This window comes from Colossoma macropomum, unplaced genomic scaffold (genome assembly GCF_904425465.1).
Source record: "Colossoma macropomum unplaced genomic scaffold, Colossoma_macropomum, whole genome shotgun sequence".
NCBI lineage: Eukaryota > Metazoa > Chordata > Actinopteri > Characiformes > Serrasalmidae > Colossoma > Colossoma macropomum.
Genome location: NW_023494803.1, coordinates 12,025,517 through 12,045,534, shown reverse-complemented (window position 1 = coordinate 12,045,534; position 20,018 = coordinate 12,025,517). Strand labels below are relative to the sequence as shown.

Sequence of the window (20,018 nt, the reverse complement as noted above, 5' to 3'; positions counted from 1 at the left end):
CATGCAAATTAACATAATTGGTTTGTATGAAGGTTCAAAGGCAAATGTATATAAACAAGCCTAAGTCCAAAATATTTGGACATAACGTGAAATGCGAATAAAGACAAAAAGCAGTTATTAGTAAATCTACTTTGATCTCTGTTTAAACAAAAGCAGAACAAAGACAAGATATTTGATGTTTTATCTCATCAGCTTCATTGTTTTTGTACATTTAGGGTATAAGTGGGTAACCTGTACATCTGTGAACGCACTATTACCGCCAGACAAAATGTTGAGCAACATATGCTGCCTTTTAGATGCTGTCTAATCAGAGAGTGCAGACTGACCTGCCTGTCTCTCACTGAAAAAGCTTTTGGCTCACTTATGGCCCTAATCCGGTATGTCCGTGGTGCACATCTAGCAAATGGGAGCGGTCCGCCCGAGTGCCGTCAATCCATGTGGCAAATGCACCTGATGAAATGGGAGGGGCGGTGTGGGCCAGACATGAGATGGACAGGATGTTTTAAAATGCCCAGGGTGACCACAACACAGACACAGCCCTTCTCTCATTCTTTTTTGATTCTCTTCAGAGGACAGCTTGGCTCAGACCCATAGATCTCCATAGGCTCTGTGTCTTGCAAGGAGAAGGTGTGGCTAGGGGGTAGAAGAGTGGTGCATTTTGCCATTGGCCTGAAATTAGATTGTCTAGCTTTAATGACAGCAGAGTTGGGAAAAGCACAGATGATCATCCTTACAAGTGAGTTCAGATCTCAGTGTCATTAAGTATATGATGAAAAATATTTTCTAGAGCTTTATCATTCCTGCTAGATTGAGTGGACACATTGTTTAAAAACTCCAGCAGCACTGCTGTGTCTGTAACTGTAGAACTACAAAGTGATCATGTATGGTCAGTGGAGCTGATAAAATGGACAGTGAGTGTAGATACAAGGTGCTCGTATTTAAGTGCTCAGTGAATGTATTTCTTGCAGGACATAGAGATGGCATGGTATCATTATTTGACTGTGTGGTGTTAATGCCATTGTAAAAGTTTTTTTTTAAAAAAGTTAAAAGTACTAAGGCTTTGTTTACAGAGGTGGATTTGAAGTTCATTTTTCTCCACTTACGTTCAGCTTTCCCCTTTCAGGGCTTTTACCATCATTGGTGTTTCATAAATGGTTACAAAGATGTTTAATACGTCAGTTTTAGCTCTTTAGCTCTATTCACCCTCATTCACTGAGGTGCCCGCTAGCTTTTATCAGTAATTTTTTGGTGTAATGGGAGAAATAGGAAGTGGCGGGCTCCCCTCAAACTGTATCTGGTGGTACTGCAGTTGAATGTTTATCTATCAATTCTATTATTATCACCCAGATTATGACAGCTGGACATAAATGTTCTAATAATGTAATGTTGGGATAAATGTCTGATCAATCAGGACTTTACTGCTCATAAACTAAAAATGTTTTAGTCACTGTAATCATAGCAATAGTCAAAGTCATTACACTTGATGTAAATTTTGTGAATGCTGAGAGTTTATTAGATATTTTTAGCAGTAAGAAACAGTAATATTTCACACACAGACAATGCTTATTTTATAGAAAGGACTGAAGCACTGTAGTGGTTTAACTAAAGCTAAAACCACAGGAACTTTTGCTGCATCGCTAAGTAAATGATGATCTGATCAGTCTGTAACCTCCTCCGTGGGGTTTTCAGGTTCTGTCTCTCTCCAATCTGTAGAAAAACAAAGTTTAACAGGATTGATGATTGACTCACATGAACTGCTGCATCCTTAATGTTGTTTTATAAATAGAGATACATTATATTCATTGATGTAGTTTAGTATTAATTCTAGAGACCTGTAGAGTTCAGTTTCAACTGGAATCACACACAACCAGTCTTAGACTGATTACAAATGAAGTGAACTTTCTAATGGAGAGGTTCTCAGATTTTTGGTTGTTGTAGGTCATTAGGAACATGCAGTTCCACATACAATGATGTTTAATAGCAAACCCTTCAACAACAATGTGGTTTTGCAGATGTCTATAAGTCAAATTGTTGAAAATTTATAAAATTTAATTGTAGTTTAGACATTTCATGTGACAAAACCTTGTACAGTAACCTCAAAAAATCCAGGAGCAACTTCTATGTGCTCGGTCTAATTGATCGTCTGAAAAGGGCAGCTGGAACTGAACTCAGCAGTGTAGATGTCTGTGGATGGGTACTGGAACCAATGTAATGAAGTTATACCTTTAAACCTCAGGGTAGACAGCATACAAGCCAATACCACACTGGTTATTCTTGTTCCTGGCTATTCTGTAGTAGCCTCTTTCACCCCACTGAACACCATAGCTGGAAAAATAAATTACTGTCAGTGTTGGATATTCAGAGCAATTGTCTGAGTTGAAGTCTCATTTTGGTTTTGTGATTAAAGCACTTCACCCTCCTGAGCAGTGTTCATTTTTTTGTTTCAATCTGTTTTTATATGTTTGTCTATTTATAATTATAACATTTTTACTTATATGGTAATAGATAAATAGATTTATAATTTATAGTCTAACTGTTAGTAGTTTTAGTCAATGACGATAGGATTTTAGTCAATGAAAACGGGAAAGAAGGGGGATGAAGGAAGAGAGAGGGAAGGCATGAGTAGTGAAGAGGAAAGATAGGACAAAAGGAGTGAAGGTGGGAAGAAGACAAAAAGGACGGAAGGAAGTTGACTAATAGAAAGGCTTTGATCAGAAGGTTAAGCAATTGTGCAGTGCAACCACTAAAATCACAAAAATACATAATACAATATGAAATGGGTCATAAGCAAAGTAAATATCTCAAAAATGTAGGTAATCAAGATCATTGAATGCTATGAACAGTAAAATGACAGGGAACACCACAGTAGAAGAGAATAAGTATTTCCTTAACAAGAGCTCATTCAGCCAGATTAAAACTAGTGATTTAGGTACATACAATAGATAAGCTGACATGAGCAAATTAAAGGCTTAACATAAAAAGATAGCAAATCACTAGATACAAAGCATGGAATAGAACAGACTGGAATCTTGACTATGTGCTAAAGAGAAGAGTGGGAGATAAGCATGAGGAAGGAGGGAACGGGGAAGCAGGCATGAAGGAGAAAAACAGACAATGTCAAGAGAGCGGAGCCATGGCGGCTGTATCACCGCTTGGAATAGCTGTTGATGGGGTGATGCTGTGTAGAATGCGTTTTGGCATGTGATGTCAACGCGTAGGGCATGTGATATCAACGCGTAGGGCATGTGATATCAACGCGTAGGGCATGCGTTGTCAGTTCTGGCAGAGATTCGTGTCACAGAATGCACTTCTGTACGCCACAGTTCAGTTAGGTGTTAAGGAGGAAGCTTGCAGATGCAAGGGCAGGAATGGAGCTGCTGCCCTGCAGTAAGCGCTGAGTCCGGGCAGGGAGAGCATGTGGCCGAGGAAGTCAACTGGGCGGGCAGATCCTATCGAGGCAGCACTAGCCAGAGAAGCAGGAACAAGGAAAATGAATTTCAGTTGGAAGTTGGCTGGGCTGTGTAGTAGGAAGGAGCAGACAGACAGCTGAGGAGCATTCAGGAGTCAGAATGGCTTGTAGCAGTACTGGCATCTCATGACCAAGTGGCTTCTTCACAGGAAATAAAAGGTAAGGATGGGAATTTATAAAGTGATATATTAGAAGAAGGAGGGGTTTTAGACATGGCCCTCTTCCAAATTTTCAGTTAATCCATTGTTTCAACTCATTATGATTTGAGTGATGTGTATGCTTCTAGCTCCTGCAGTGTATACACAGATGCAGTATTTAGGGTAAATATAGATGTCTGGCTTTGCCATCATGTCACATATAATCAGTACTCAAAATAACCTACATCCAATCAACAATATTGCCACTGGGTGCCTCTTCTTGGTTCTCAAATACTATCTGTAAATCAAAATACTACTTAAAATACTGGTCTATAAGTAGGCTTATGAGACTATGGGATATAAAGTGTTGAAGTCTGAAATATTAGGGGGGTGATGGAAAAATTTGAATAAATACACCCTTAATCAATAATCAAACAGATTAGGTATGTAATCAATAATCAGATAGGTTAGGCATGGGCTAAAAGGAAATATTAATTTCTCTTAACATAGGAAAAGCAAAAGGCCATAGACTGTGTGCATTCTAGCTTAGTGAGGTCCCTGAACTTACATGCAGGTGTCTGAGTGACCTTTGTGAACTCTCATGAAACATTATAAGAATGTCTTTGCAAGATGGGATGGACGGGTACGAACTGGATGAAACCAGCTTTTCAAAAAGGAGTGTTGTATACAATTGGAAATAAGGGGGGCTAAGGAATGTAGAGGTTTTGAATGTAATGGAGACTAATGGAAAATCAAAACTGATAAGACGGTGGGGTGACACCATATCACCCCAGCTAAAGGATATAAATGGCATTGTTCAAAAATTGTCTTTTGCATTTGGCGTCTCCGGAGACCACTTTTCATTCAATGCTCAAATAAATTCAAGTACCTTTTTTCTCTTTCCACAAGAACTCGGCATCTGAAGTCTTTTTTCTTTTTGATACTTTTTGAGAACGTAGTTATTATTTATTAGTGTAGTTATTAGTGTAAGTGTTTAGGCAGTATTAAAGATAAAATCATATGTCCGAGACCTTGGACTGTCATATATATATATGCTCCTGATGCCCAAACAGTACTCTGCTGTCCTTTTATGTTAACTATGATCAGTAATTGTCTGTTTGATGTTCTGTTGTTTTGATGTCTTGTTCGTCTACCTGTTCTTTAACAGCCAGTAGTCCCCATTGATGCGGTCAGTGCCGTAACCAACAACAAGGACAGCATGATTCAGCTCAGTGCCTCTGCAGTTTGGCTCATTATACACCCCTGCAATTAGAACATTCAACCATTAACCCATCACTAAATTACTCTGTTAATCAATTAATCAGTAAAGCTAAGACACTGAACAAGAGTAAACCGAGTCACTGGGAGAACACATAGTCTCAGACTCAACTCCCAGCAACAGTGTCAAATTCGCTCCTGTATCCCGGTATCCAGACATGCGCCTCAGTAAAGACAGCTCATGGTGATGATTGAAGTAGAACTGTTTGTCTGGGCAGCTTTTGACAAGGTGCTAAGGGTCAGAGTGTGTAGACTCTGGGTGCACACACACACCATTTAAGACGCTTCTCTTTCTGGGTCGCGGGAGGTTTTGGTGCCTATCCCAGCTGTCATCGGGCAAATGACCTGGACAGGTCACACACACAGACTCACTCACACCTAGGGGCAAGTTAGCATGTCCAATTAGCCTAACTACATGTCTTTGGACTGTGGGAGGAAACCCACGCAGACACAGGGAGAACATGCAAACTCCACACAGAGCCGGGGAATCGAACCCAGGCCCTTCTTGCTGTGAGGCGACAGCGCTAACCACCGCACCACCATGCCGCCTGTGAGCGCTGCAGTATTACTGAATTTGATGTGTACACTTCCACTTCCAAAAAGTCTAAACATGGAAATGTTTACTGCCAAAACCTGCTTAAGGAGACTGCCAGTCTAATGACGTGAATTCATTGCACAGTAGCTTTAGCTCATATGTAGCAATATTCATATTTCAACTCTTTAATGACTTCATAATTCAGAGGATCCAGTGATATTCGAGAGAAGAAGGTTCACAGGACGAAATGTATCGGGTTCAGAACATTTGTATTTAACACAGGGTGTGATAGAGGCAATTTTTCGAAAACCCTATTCATTCTGCCGATAGAGAAATGGGGCTTAGACCCGGAGTTCCTTATATGGGCAAAACAGCATGGCGCTGACAACAAAATGACGACATGACTGCAGTGGTCTATCCCAGTTTACCCCCTGATGATGAGTGAAGGTTCGTTTCTGAGGGTTACCTGATTCATAGAACCTGAAGGAGGGTTCGGAAGCAATTACGCCTACAGAAATAGGTCCGATTACAGCTACAGCATACTGAAGACTCCTTTCATCTCCTCTGGGCAAGAATCTGTAGCCTCTGCAGGTAGCCACAACATACCATGGATTAAACCGGCACAGACCAACCTGAAGTGAAATGAAAACAATCAGGATGAGTTAATGAATGACTAGCCTCCTGGTTCAAAGTTGAAAGTGAAAGTTGAAAAAATGTCTATGCTATGCTGACGTACTTTTGTACATTTGTGACGCTAGTGTGTGATGACTTACATGCAATCAGTATCAGTTCTTTTTAGCTACATTAGCAAAATTAAAGAACCAAACTTCAGATGCTAATAAGCTGGCTGAAAACTACATTTGTGATCAAGGAAAAACTGTCCATCTCAGAAGCTTCACTTGACATTAGTGTCACCTTGGCCACGTATGGATAGGTGTTCTCTGCCTGCAGGCCTCTTCTGTCGATGACATCCTTAAAGGCCCGGTCCGGCAGACTACCTTTATAGCTGTTCCTTCTAAAATCCTCAGAGCAGTCGACCAACTGTTGCTCGCTCAGGGATATCAGCCTCCCCGTCTTCCGAAACATCTGGCCCTCTAGCGCCCCTGCCTGAGAGAGAGGGATGCATACAGACACATGAGTTGCTTGGAACTCCTAGAGAACATTGCCCGTGTTTCTCTTTCTAGCCCTTCATCAGTGGTCAGCTTCTGACTACAGAGCTGCTCTTGGCTGAATAGTTTTGGGTGATGGACCACTCTCATCCTAGCAGTGACGTTTGTAGGAACCCCAAGAACACTGCTGTAAGCCAAATGGTTCCCAGGGCCATACTATGCATTTTCCCGATAGTGGCGACTCTTGAGACCAGTTCCAGACTTCTTTATTATTGATTTTTTTATTTTATTATGTTGTATTTTTTATAGTATATATTATAATATTTGTTGCCGTTTTTCTTAAGCAATAAGCAACTTGAAGCAGTGTGTTACAAAGATTTCATCACAGATTTAAGGTAGCATCACTCTTAAACCACAATACAATCACTGTAACAAATGTGCTCCTATGGGTTATTGCTTTAATATGCCAGTGCTGCTGTCCCTTTGCAAACATGCAGGTGCTTGGCAATGAGTTAACAAGTTGTTATAGTGATACCCAGCACATATTCTCAAACAGCCTACTGCAGGTTTCTTTACTAACAAACAAATTTGGTTTGTTTATGATATGACTGCTAGGATTTAAATTTCTTTAATGTTTTCATGGCTGCTACTCGACATTGCTGTGTTTTCTTGCAGTGGTTAACATGCAAATTTCTTTATAGACTGTCATATAAACATACTTTGTTAATATGAACATACTTTCATAATTTTAGTATATACAGTTATACAGCTTAGCAATTAGCTGTTTGAACAAAGAGGCTTTACAAGCTTATTTGCCATGACCAGCACTAGCCTACATTTAGTCATCTACATTTATGCAATGCCTTTGCTTCCTTCAGCATATTTCTATGTTCATACACTTGTTTGTTCATACAAGACACATTTTTAAAACAGAAAGTTGTGGAAATATAATGTAGCCCTGGCTGTAAATAGTGAGAAGACAGTTTTAAATAATACAAACGGGAGCTAAATGACTCAGCACACAGCGAAACATGAGCACATAAGTAACTGAACTAGAGAATGCACAACGCGTGTTCTAGGCAAATGCCAGTTTACAAGCTAGCTTACAAAAACCCTGCCCACGGTCAGCACTTATTCTTTCTGCCCTCTTTTTTTATTTTATTTCAAATTTTCAAGTTATCTTTCCATCCCTTTGTTTTTCTCTATCTGTGCTTCTATAACTCACCGCGCTGAAGGCCCAGCAGGAGTTCAAAGGATTTTGGTTTTTAACTTGAGTCACGTAGCCCTTGTTTCTCCAATCTACAGAATTTGGTAGATTAGCGTCCCCTGCCTGTCTGATGTGTGCAGGTGCACTGTGGGCCTTGGTCATGTTAAAGGATCCCAGGCAGCTGCCGAACCCGGCCTGGAACTCCTGGTTGTCCTGTTGGAGAGGGAGACGGTGGGAGATTTAATGGCCTTAGCAAATGTCAACAATAATTACCTGAAAATGCATAATAAATAACAGAATTACAAACAACTACTGTTTATAAATTGTGAAAATAAATTAAAGACATTTGAGTGGGTTTGTGTATATGGAAGTTCTCACCATGTCTGCAAAGTGGTTTAGGCCAAGTCTATAGCTTTTGATGCCCTGGTCAGCGAGCATGTTGTGCTCCTGGACCAGCTTACGATTGTCCAGCCAGATCATCTTACGCCGAGACTCTTCTTCCACTGAACCATAACTCTTACCTTTGAGGAAACAGATACATATACTTAAACAACATGTTTCTAATATCTAAGACTTCAGAACATAAAAAAATTAATTCCAGTCCAATTTAGTAACTTTAACAAATGTCTTTAATTAGGGGTGACCAGTCGCCTACAGTAAGAGAGGTGAGCCATCAACTGAAAGGTTGTGGGTTCAAATCCCACAGTTGACTAGGTATACCTGCCCCAGTTGGCACTGCTCTGCTGGCAACACTCTGCTGTTCCCACATTTGGTAGAGTTAGGCAGCAAAATAACATTTCAAGCTGTTTCTTTGAAAAAGTAAAGCTACTTTAAGGTGCACGCATTGCTGACAAAGGCTTTCAGTTGCGCACTCACAGCTTATATAATTGCAGAAGAAAAACACTGATCAATAGAAAAGGTCAGGCTGGCTTCAACTAGAGGGTATAAAGACCCCCAGCATTGAGCTGTGGAGCAGTGAAACTGCGTTCTCTGGAAACCATTCTTCATCTGGCATCTATAGAATTATGTCCCTCCAACTTTGTGGAGCAATTTGGGGTTTCAGCAGAACACAAAGCAAGCTTCATAATGAAATAATTTGGTGAGTTTGGTGCGGAAGCAATTGATCAGCCTGCGTCTCAACCACCATGCAACATTTTTGGGATGAAATGCCCATTGTCAGATTTGTAAGATTAGTGATGCTCACTAATGCTCTTGTAGCTGAATGGAAGTAAATCCCCTCAAACATCTTCCAGTATCTAGTGTAAAGCCTTTCAACAAGAGTGGAGGCTGTTACTGCAGCACAAAAAGGGGAAAACTCCATATTAAACCAGTAAACAGGACCAATGAGGCCATCATGTAGTTCTAGAGATATTGAACTGATTTATTCCTAAACATACAAAACATTATTCCTATATCTCCCATGGTTCATGTACACTGTTTTAGTCCGGTGGGGGTGTCTACCATGACTAACTTAGTTTTTAACTGCTATTTCAGTATAGTGCTTCTGGGAAATTAACAAAGATCTGCACTCTGAGTCAGTCAATATGCTGAACTGCGAGTCAACAGAAAGCAAAGCTAGTTTTAATCTCATACCACTGAAAAACTGCTATTAACACACACTGCAATAAAACTCACCATTAAAAGTACAGAAAACATTTGTATGTGCTTCAAATTCTTCAAGATTTTAGAAGATTTTTATTCCAGTAGATTTTAACAAAGTTTACACTTTTTGAAACTACATAAAACTCTCACTGGAACTCATTATTTCTGTGGACACTAAGAAAACTGGAGCTAAGTTGATAACATTACAAACTGTTTGTTTCAGCTCAACAAAGTTGAAATATACTGAGACAAACCTATTTTGCATTTATATGCTCACCATTTCAATTAATTTTTTTATGGTTGCTTCAGAAACAAATGTTTCATCTTTTGCCTCTGTGAGCTCTAAAAAATGAGGCCTATACTAAAATATATAGTTTTCTAAAAGCCAGTGGTGTAGGCAGTAAAGCATTTTGAGTAAGACCGTTAAAAAGTGGGTAGACCCACATTTTTCAAACATGATTTTCTCCACAATGTGATAACATCAGGGTTCAGCCTATTGCTGACAGCAGTGCAGTCACCATCGTATCTATTCCAACTCTTCTGCCTTATTGGAACTATACAAATCAACAAAACTGCTGTATCCACATAAACTTACCAATGAAGATGACATAACGGAGTTAAAAGAATGAGATGTCAAAAGCACCACACAACTGAAAACCTAGACTTTGAAGTATGCTAGGTTAAAGACTATGGCCATGGTGGACATGAAAAATGTTAATGGACCATTTACATCTTACCTTTGATGACTTTTATCACAGAAGTAGATATTTGCATTTTGTCACAGCCTATGTAGCGTTTGTAGTAAATGAACATTGTATATACCAGATTAGCAGACTAAATACTAGTGTTGTAGTCAAAAATTTGTGACTTCATAGTAGTCGAATTTGATTCAAGACCAAAACCATATTAGGATGCTTTAGAATAAAATGCAACCTGTTTTTAGTTAGTGGTAAATAAATCAGTTTCATTATTTAATTTTACAAAATTTTGTAAAATATAAAATAAAATATAAATATCTAAAAATATTATTAGTTAATATTAAATGATAGCCTTAGTCCAAATTTCCACTGAAGCAACAGTAAGTAAAAAGCAATTGTGCATTAAAATGTGCAGAAGTGTGTTTTCTGTAGAGGATGTGTTATTTTCACTTAGCCATTTAAACCTAGTTGTTCAAACCATTGCATATCACTTTGCAAAACTTTAAAATACTTAAAACGTTCGGCCACAATGAGCAAAGGTATGTTTGGAGAAAAAAGAGTGCAGAATTTCATGAAAAGAACACCTCTCCAACTGTTGAGCATGAGGATGGATCAATCATGCTTTTGACTTGTGTTGCAGCCAGTGGCACAGGGAACAAGATGAAGATGAAAAGAGGAAGGCTTTTATAACAGGATAATGACCCTCCTCAAAATCCACAATGGACTACCTCAAGAGGTGCATGCCGAAGGTTCTGCCATGGCCCTCAAAGTCCGCTGGTCTAAATTTCATTGAAAATCTGTGACTTTGAAGTATACTAGGTTAAAGAATACGGTCATGAAACATGTTAATGGACCATTTACATTTAAACCATGAAAGTGCAGTGCATGCTCTGCAAGGAAGAATGAGCAAACATAACCCTAAACAAGAACTGAGAGACCTAGCTGGCTGTAAAAAGCATTCGCAAGATGTAATGCTTGTTAAAGAGGGTATTACTAAGAACTGATTATGCAGGGTGCCCCATTACACAAAACCCTGTTTCCTTAAAGTTGGGATGCTATGTAAACTGGCAAAATGTCAATTAAAACAGAGTGCAAAGGTGTGTAAATCACTGAAACCCTTTAATTACTTAAGCCAGTATATCAAATGTTGAAACTGAGAAATTTACTGTTGTTTAAAAAATATATATCCATTTTGAATGTGATCTTCAAAACAGTGACTTTACTGGAGAAAAAGAAGCCTTATAATAAAAATTTATGTAATGAGAGCAACAAATGTCATTTGACCAGGAGTGCACAAACTTTTGCACACCATAATTGTATATACTCACCGAACTTCAGTTTCCAGGCATGGAACTCCACATCCTCCAGAGAGACACTGGCTGCACCAGCCACGACCACAAGAGCGGTGAGAGTGAGCAAAACCTTCATTCTGCACAGAGTAAGTGTGAATAGGGGTTGAAAGAAGTTTATATAATATATTAAAATAAAATTATTTCTATTTACATTAATTACATTCACAGTATATTCAATCAGGAAATTTACTCCAATGTAGTTTGTTCTAGTTTTATTCTGTTTTCTGTCTCCCTGTTCTGATCAGCAATGAATTATTAGTGAGACACACAGTTGATTTAACCCCTTTCTACAGGCCTAATTATTATGAAAATGAAGATTTCTGTCTCTCCTGTAAACATTTGGCATTGGATATGTTAAATTAATTAATTAAAATGTCTACACTGTTTATAGTTTATTTAAAAATATTCATATCTAAGACTGAACTGAGGGACCTCCAAAACAGGCTAAAAGGCTGGAAAACTAACATTTCATCTATCAGTGATTTTTCGGTCAGTACAAATTGTTAAAATTATTTTAATATTTCATTGCTGATGTGTTACTGCTACAATCACTTATTATTTATCAAAAAGGGAGTGGGAGAGAGCTGTTCTGGCTGCATGAGCTTACTACTGCCCCGTGCAACTTTTATTAGGGTATGTCCATGCCTTGATTTTGAGATCTGTTGGGTTCTAATAAGTTAGTTAAGGCGCTATATGGTGCATTTTAAGTTGCACTAATTTCATTTTTTTGCTCTATGGCTGCGTTCACATGAGAAGCCTCATTGCTCACATCCAGGACGGTTCACACTCGTTTAGGTAAGTGACTCAAATCTGTCATTAATGTGAACGAACCGGTGTCCTGAAATCACATTTGCACATCCTACTCAGTAATGTCACATGAATGAATCACGGGCATCATGTGCATCATCAGCAAACAAACTAATGTGCGGAATGAGCCTTCGCTGTGAAGATAATTAACTCTGATCAGCTCGTAGCTGTTAATTTTTAGAGCGAGACGAAGAGAAAAAGTGAGATGAGCTGATTTTCCACCGTTTACAGGCTTTAACTGCTGCCATGGTAATGCTGAATGATAGCACACGCACAGTGGGTAAAAAAACACATGAATTTTGCCACATTAAGGTTTCATGGCCATGAATCGGATGCTTTTCCGATCTAGGACCACATATATAAGTGGCTCAGGTTGGATTTGAAAAGATCCGTGTCCACACAGGCCTGAAAAAAAATAGATCTGAGTCACATTAGGACAAAAAATCGGATTTGTACCACTTCAACATGGTAATGTGAACATAGCCTATGTTTCCCGAGCGCCATCTGGTGGCCTTTTTGTGTACAGCACTTGTGCTGAAACCAAGCTGCACAGTTCAGAGTAGCTGAAATGATTATCTGCATTACTTTAAGCATTGTAAATTGAAATTCATCTTAGAATGTGTTTAAACTTTAAATTAATCTACCTCATTTTGTTTTATGTATTGTACAAATTTATTTCACATGTTTTGTGAACATGTAGAAGCATAGTGGATGCTTGTACGGGGAGTGGGAGAGAGCTGTTATGGCTGCTTGAGCTTACTGCTGCCCCATGCCCCATACTTTTATTCAGGAATAAACCTTCAGATCTGCACTTCCTAGGGTGTGCGTGCCTGGTCTCAACTACTGTCTTGAGTCTGCTACACAAGAGTGCAAGGGTCTCTGACCTGAAGTATATGTGTGATATGACATCTACTACAGATAAAAAAGTTATTTTATAAAAAATAAATAGTAAATAGAGATATTAAATGCCAAACACATTCAAAGTGTATAAAAACAAACTGCAGATTAACTCAAAAACAATAAGAAGCCCTAGTTGAAATCTAATAGTTTTCATATCTTCAGCTATTTTAGTTAAGCTAGTTAGCTAGCATACTTGTTATACAAACTACAGACTAACCAACCATTTCAAATTCTTTGCCTCTTTCTTTTAAATACGATATATAGTCAGTGTAGTGCTTCAGTTCTGTCCTTCAGACTGAAGGTTTTTCTATATTGAAAGGCTTATTATTTGAAATGTTGTTGAACCTGTCAGGGTTTTAGTAGGTTGACTTTGTACAATGCAATGCTTGCATCTAATAACAAGACTAAATTAAAATGATGTACTAAACACATAACACTGTAGAAACAACAGCTGGCCACAGAGTACCTTTAAGATTCAGAAGTTTGCCTGCGTTTTATTATCTTCTGTCAAGAAACACTCTAATAGAATTCAAAATGGGAATCAATCTAATAGTTGGAGCTGGAGCAGAGTCTCAGAAGTTGGTGATTGGAAGGTAGAAGAATCCCAATTCAAAATTCAAAAATAAACTTGAGGGGTAGCATCTTAAAGGATTAAAAACATTGGGAGTGTTCCAGTCCTTATCATATCTGGTTCCCAAAGCTGTTGGGTTTCTCTTTCCACATGGGAGGTGTTCGGAGTGATATCTCAAACTCACCCCCTCCGCAAGCTGTGATAACTTGACCTGGAAATAGCAGTATAGCAATGCTACTCTATCCAATCTGATAGAGCTTTAAAATTTCTTCAGATAGAACTGTGAAAGGACCCAAAAATTCAGTGTGCCAGGTTTGAGATAAAAAAAATTTGAGACTGAGTCCAGCCAAGTATCTCACTACACAAAAATCACACAATCTTTTACAATCTTTAAAAGAAACATCTTAAATACTTTTTATTAACTATTTCAAAATCTGCACACAGTGCAACAAGCAACAAACAGCTTCTTTGTAAACAACTGTCCAAAAGTAACACTAAACATTACGGCCAGCGAGTTCAGTTTGATTACATAAGACAATAAAATCTTGCTCCTCTTGGTCTGAGAGTCCTTTAGGTGCTGTTTGGTAAATCCAAACCAGCTGTCATGCGCCTTCTACTCAGGGTCATCTTCCATCTGGAAATTGTACCATAAAGCCCTGACTGGTGCCGAGATGGCTGTTCATTCATGTCCACACAGCATCTCTGGAGTCAAATCACCTGAATAAAGCCTTTCTCTTCGGTTTTCAGTTTGGTTAGGTGGCCAACCTTACTAGAGTAGTTTAAGATTTCTTTTTTTTTAAGAATGAGGCCACTTCTCTTTAGGACTGGCAGAAATGTTTTGGTACCCTTGCCTAGATCTTTGCCTCAACACAGTCCTTGGAGGTCAAAATGTTCCTTTGACCTCATGGTTAGATCTTTGTCCTAGCATGCACTTTCACACATGGGGCTTTATATAGACAGAAGTGTGCACTTCCAAATCATGTCCAATCAAGTGAATTTACATAAGGTATTTTACTAGAAGATGTAGAAACATCTCAAGGATGATGACCGAAAACCAGATGCACTTGAGTTCAATTTTGAAGGCCACTGCAGAGTCTGAAAAATGTATTGCAACAAAATCTTTTTTTCACTTTTGATGCTATCAGATTTACTCTGCTTACCACATACAGCTTACTACAAACCTAGCAGACACTCTTACCTAGATCATCTTAGGAAATACATAAACAGTGCTTTCCTACTAATAAAAAAAGTCCTGCCCTGCAAGGGTCTATGACTCCTCTATCCTTACTCCTTGATCATTCAAAGCACATTTTAAGTACTGATATGTCCTGAAAAATGACAGACTTCACTTTCTTGGTCAGGGGCTGAGGAATCAAGGAGGTGTCAGTAAAAATTGTGAGATCCAGCCACTGACTCACATCAAAGAGAAAAGGGACAGATTGTGGGCAATGCCTCAAAGATCATTATCAGTGATCTTTCAAAACATCAGGAGTCTTGCACAGAGCCAGCACTGGAGACATGCATGGAGCTGGCATCGGAGCCCTGGGAGCAGGAAATGGAGCAGTCTGGAGAACTCAAACAGAAGACTTGCTTGGAGCCAGCACTGAAGTCCTGGGAGCAGGAACTGGAGCCATCTAGGGAACAGGAGCAGTCTGAGGTGCAGGAACTAGAGTGGCCCTGAGAGCCAGAACTGGAGTGGCCCTGGTAGCTGGAAATGGAGAGCTCAGGGAGATGGAACAGGAGCCACCCAGGTAGCAAGAACAGAAGAGTCAGCTCCAGTTGTAGTTGCCAACCCAGGGGCATGCAGAGTTGGCATGATGAGAGCACTGGGTAGAGTCTTCAGAGCAGACCTCGACAGGCCAGTGCTGCCTCCTTTAAATATTGCAGGACGAGCGTTCAGTGCCAGGCTATGCCTAATTCCACATTCTCTCTGGCTGTGGATAATGGTTGGAATGAGGAGGCACTCATGCCCACTTTCCAGCAGGGCCTGAATGATGAGATTAAAGGTGAGCTGAACCTCCCTTCCCTCATCGAACAGGCCCTTAAGCTGGACAACTGGCTACAGGAGTGCTGTAGGGAGTGTGAGACAGAGCACCCTAATGCAGGGTCCCATCAGAGTTCTCCATTGTATGCTATTCCTCCCAAGCAGGCTGAGCAGACCATTCAATAAGAACATACCGGTCTTTCCTGGCAAAAACATGACTCTCACATGCAGGAAACAGGTGCGTTTACTGCAGGGCAAGCCAGCCACTTCCATCCTGAATGTCCTGAACTTAAGGGAGAAGCCAAGGCACTCAGGCTTTTCCTAACTGCTACCCCCTCTTGGGGACAACAACATGGAAAATGGCTCCAGCATTGAGAAACCTGCTGTGGCCTCCAATCAGATCAGTGTTTTCTTGGTCAGCTGGAGATCTTTGGCAAATGCAAAGCCTAAATTTAGAGGCTGTTCTCTCTTTTGGGGCCAGGGCAAACAGATACAGATGAATGTATCAGGGATCTATACATCTGCATTGATTACCAGGGTCGAAACAAAATAACTGTCAGTGAACATCGTCCTCTGTTTTGTATGACACAGTTTTCAATAAACTGGACTTGTACAGTGCCTACAACCTCCTTAGGGTCCCACTAAGGTGCAGAATGGAAACAGCATTCCCTAGGGACACTATGAGTAGCTCATGATGTCCTTCAGGTTAAGTAATGCACTAGCTGTCTTCTGGCACTTCATTAATGGAGATCTGCAAGAAGCCCTGAATCACTATGTGTTCATTTACCTTGATGACATGCTCAATTACAGCTGCTCAGTAGACGAACATGTCTGATGGATTCTCCAGCTTTGCTCGAGAACTATTTATATGTGAAGCTGGAAAAATCCCTTTTCCACACCCAGTTGGAAACCGTTCATAGGTTTGTTGTGTCAAAAGGCAAACTGAGCAGGCACTTTAAGACCAAGGCCATCATGGCTGCACCCCACCTCTCTCCACTTGACTCAAAGCTTTCTGGGCTTCGCCAATTTCTTCTGCCAATTCATTGAGGATTTTAGCACAGTGGCCACTACATTGACTGTCCTCTCAAAGACAGGCACAGGTTGGACGCTACGGATCCCCGACCCTGCAATAGCATTTTTAGTGGCGGTCTCTGATGTTGGTGTAGGGTCATTCCTGTCTCAGTGATCCACGAGTGACTTGTTCCACTTGTCTCTTTACTAGGCCCAGACCTTGGAGACTTCTGAGCAACAGGGGTGCTCCAGCTATGAAAGGGCCTGGGAAAGTAAGATGGAGGTTGGCTGCTTCAGTTGTTGCATCTGTGCCATCTGCTCTTGCACTGCCCACTGTTTCTAGCTTGTTTTGGGCATTAGCTTTCCACAGAAGTCATTTATTTCCTTTTATTATATCTTACTATATTGCATCTAGTAGATGGTGAATGCAAACTCCTTTCTGCTGGTTTACTATGTTGCCTTTAAAGAATGGCAATTCTTCAAATTTGTTCTACTGTTCCCAGCTACATTACGAACTGACACTACAGAGAGTTCAAGGCATTTCACTGATCCTGCAAAAGCCATTGTGTTCTTTCAGAGCATGTGAAATGTGCAAGACTGGGGCCAGACAACAAGCTTGGATATTAGCTAGCCTAGTTACTCACACCTTCATTGTCCCAAAGCAGATTGCCTAGGCGTATTTCCCTCTAAGGACATTAAGTTATGGTTGGAAATTTGTTTTCATATCACCAGGGTTTGTTCACTGTTGAGGTAGCACTGTTCATAATGTTGTTTACACTTACAACAGAGAGAAAGAAGGCCAACATATTCTGTATTTAACTACTGAGTTAAACTTATACTGTAACTTATACAGAAGCTCTATTTATTTATTTGTTTATTTTATTTTATTAGCAATGCTTATCGACCCATGTGTCTGCACATGCACAATGTTAGGTTTAGGTAAGTTACTCTGAGCTCCATCTCCTGTATATAAAGTGTTTCTATTGCACAGTGTTTAATTGCCACGATCATGGTGTTGACAACGAACATCATGGTCCCATGAGTGGAGACTTACAGCATGTATGTCTGTAACATGTTGGAATGTGATGAACCCTTTAGAACTAAATCATCAATAAAGTGTTAATCATAAAAAGTTGTGTTGCATTATAAGTTTTTTTCATCACTGAAATTAATCTGAATCTCAGTATATTTGCCTCTTTCTGGATAACCATGTCTGTAGGTGAGCCAACATGTAAAAAGTAACATAACAACAATGATTATAATGGAGTATTTGAGTCGTAGTTTCAGTGTAATCACCCACATTATTCTGAAGAACTGATTTTTTCACCTGACGTAAGATGCAGTGAAATACAACACAAGGTGGAAAGAAGTAAGTTTGCATTTATGGGTCTAACACCACTTAGTCTTACTGTAATTTCAGCCTGTGACTACGTCTGTACATCACACTGTCCCTGAACATCTAAATACATAAGAGGAAGGAAACTAAGTAGAAACCGGTGAATTAGTATTATACAGCACTAGTACAATGGCTACAATGACTGAATGTTTAGTGTTACTCACTTTTTACATGAGTGTAATTTTATGAATGTTTCTACCAGTGTGTGCATTTCAGCTCTTACCTCTGTGTGATGTTCTGCAGTCTTGAAGCTCTATGTGTGAATGATGAGGTGAATGTATCGGCCCTGTCGGGTTTGGTTTTTATAGTGACTTCATCTGGCTAATCCACCACAATGACGCTTATCTCTGTGCTAAAGATGCCGGTAAGCACACTCTGCTCACCACAAACAGTTTGCCACAGACATCTCACCACAAACATCTCACCACAAACATTTTACCACAAACATCTCACCACAAAAAGCAGACTTTATCAAGCTCATCTTCTAAAATAAGCAAACAGTGGCTTTTAGACACGTTTTAGCTGTTGGCTAAATGCTTTCTTTGTCGTAAATTTGGAAAAGTGTGAATTTGGTAAAGGAGTTAAAGACTGCAGGACAGGGTCAGATGAAGCCTTTTGACGCTAAGGTGCAAACAATTCTATAGCTGCTTTTGTACAAATGTTTCGGTTATTGTGTCACCCTGCATTAACCTTCTGCAATCAGATGCCCCTTCTGCATGATCACTCGAGTGCCAGTCAGCATCTGATTCTGTGAAGCTGCTGCTCATCAGTTCCCCTGTGTTTGCTGCACTTGATTTCAATAAGCTGTTTAAGTTGGAAATCAATGCAAGTGATACAGGTGCTGGCAGTGTTCTTCAAGAAGATGAAGATCACATTGACCATCCTTTGTGTTTCTTTTCCAAGAAGTTCTTAAAGCATCAATTTGCCTGTAACATAATCTGGCTCTGTTGTTAGCTTGGTAGTAGTTCTGTTCCCATCACAATTTTCACTGACCATTTAACTCATAACAACACATAGAGAACCCAATAAAACAAATTATACAAAAGGTATATATACCTTTAGTTTTAATGCATTCATTGAACAAAGTCATCTAACATTAAATGTCTTTTTTGGCAAAAGTGTGTGAGCCTCTAATTTCAGGAACTACTGTGACCCCCTAAGCAATAATGATTTCAGCTAAGCAGTTCCTGTTAATATCGATCAGCCATGCACATTGATTAGAGGAATCTTGATCTAGTCCTTCTTACAGAACTGCTTCAACTCCGATTCTTCATAGACTAACTGTTGTTTTTCGGGTCGTTGTCTTTCTGCAGGATCCACCATCTGTTGAGGATCAGTTCACAGATGGATGCTCTAACATTCACCTGTAGAAATACCATCCAGAATTCATAGCTTCAACAAAAGATGTCAAGCTGTCCTGTTCCAATAGAGGCAAAACAGCCCCAAACCATGATACTACCACCACTGTGTTTCACAGTTGGGATGAGGTTTTATGCTGGAATGCAGTGTTTAGTTTTTGCCAAACATAACATTTCTCACTGAAACCATAAAGATCTATTTTGCCTCATACATCCAAATAACATTATTATAGTATTCTTCTGGCTCATACAAGTGATCTTTACTAAATTTGAAACAGGCAGAAATGTTCTTCCTGGAGAGTAGTGGCTTTCTCCAAGCTATCATTCCCTACGTACTATTCTTCTTCAGCGTTTGCCTAATGGTGGACTCATGAACACTGACATTAGCCAGTGTAAGATAATCCTGCATATCCTGTTATGCCTTGTGTTTTTGCCTGGTCTTGTGTGTTCTTGTATTCATTCCAGATTCCATCCCACAACTTCACCCTTCCCGCTCCCAGACTCTGCTGTGTTCCACTGTGTGGTTTCATCTCCTCCCACCTGCTTAAAGAGGACCCTGATGGCTTGGTCAGGAGGAGACTTCCTCATTGTATTGCTGCTGCCT

The 20,018-nt window shown here is 39.8% G+C and overlaps 1 protein-coding gene across 1 annotated transcript; it reads right to left on the bottom strand.

Annotated features, from left to right (window-relative positions):
• Window positions 1-1,624: 1,624 nt before the first annotated feature.
• LOC118823540 (cathepsin L1-like) lies at window positions 1,625-18,327 on the bottom strand. The gene is made up of 9 exons (XM_036593229.1): window positions 18,280-18,327; window positions 11,364-11,464; window positions 8,114-8,256; window positions 7,754-7,948; window positions 6,335-6,526; window positions 5,886-6,051; window positions 4,761-4,869; window positions 2,224-2,325; window positions 1,625-1,707 (listed from the first exon to the last, which is right to left on the bottom strand). Exons 2-8 carry the CDS (start codon window positions 11,461-11,463, stop codon window positions 2,226-2,228), a joined length of 1,005 nt encoding a protein of 334 aa, XP_036449122.1. The 5' UTR covers window position 11,464; window positions 18,280-18,327; the 3' UTR covers window positions 1,625-1,707; window positions 2,224-2,225.
• Window positions 18,328-20,018: the final 1,691 nt, after the last annotated feature.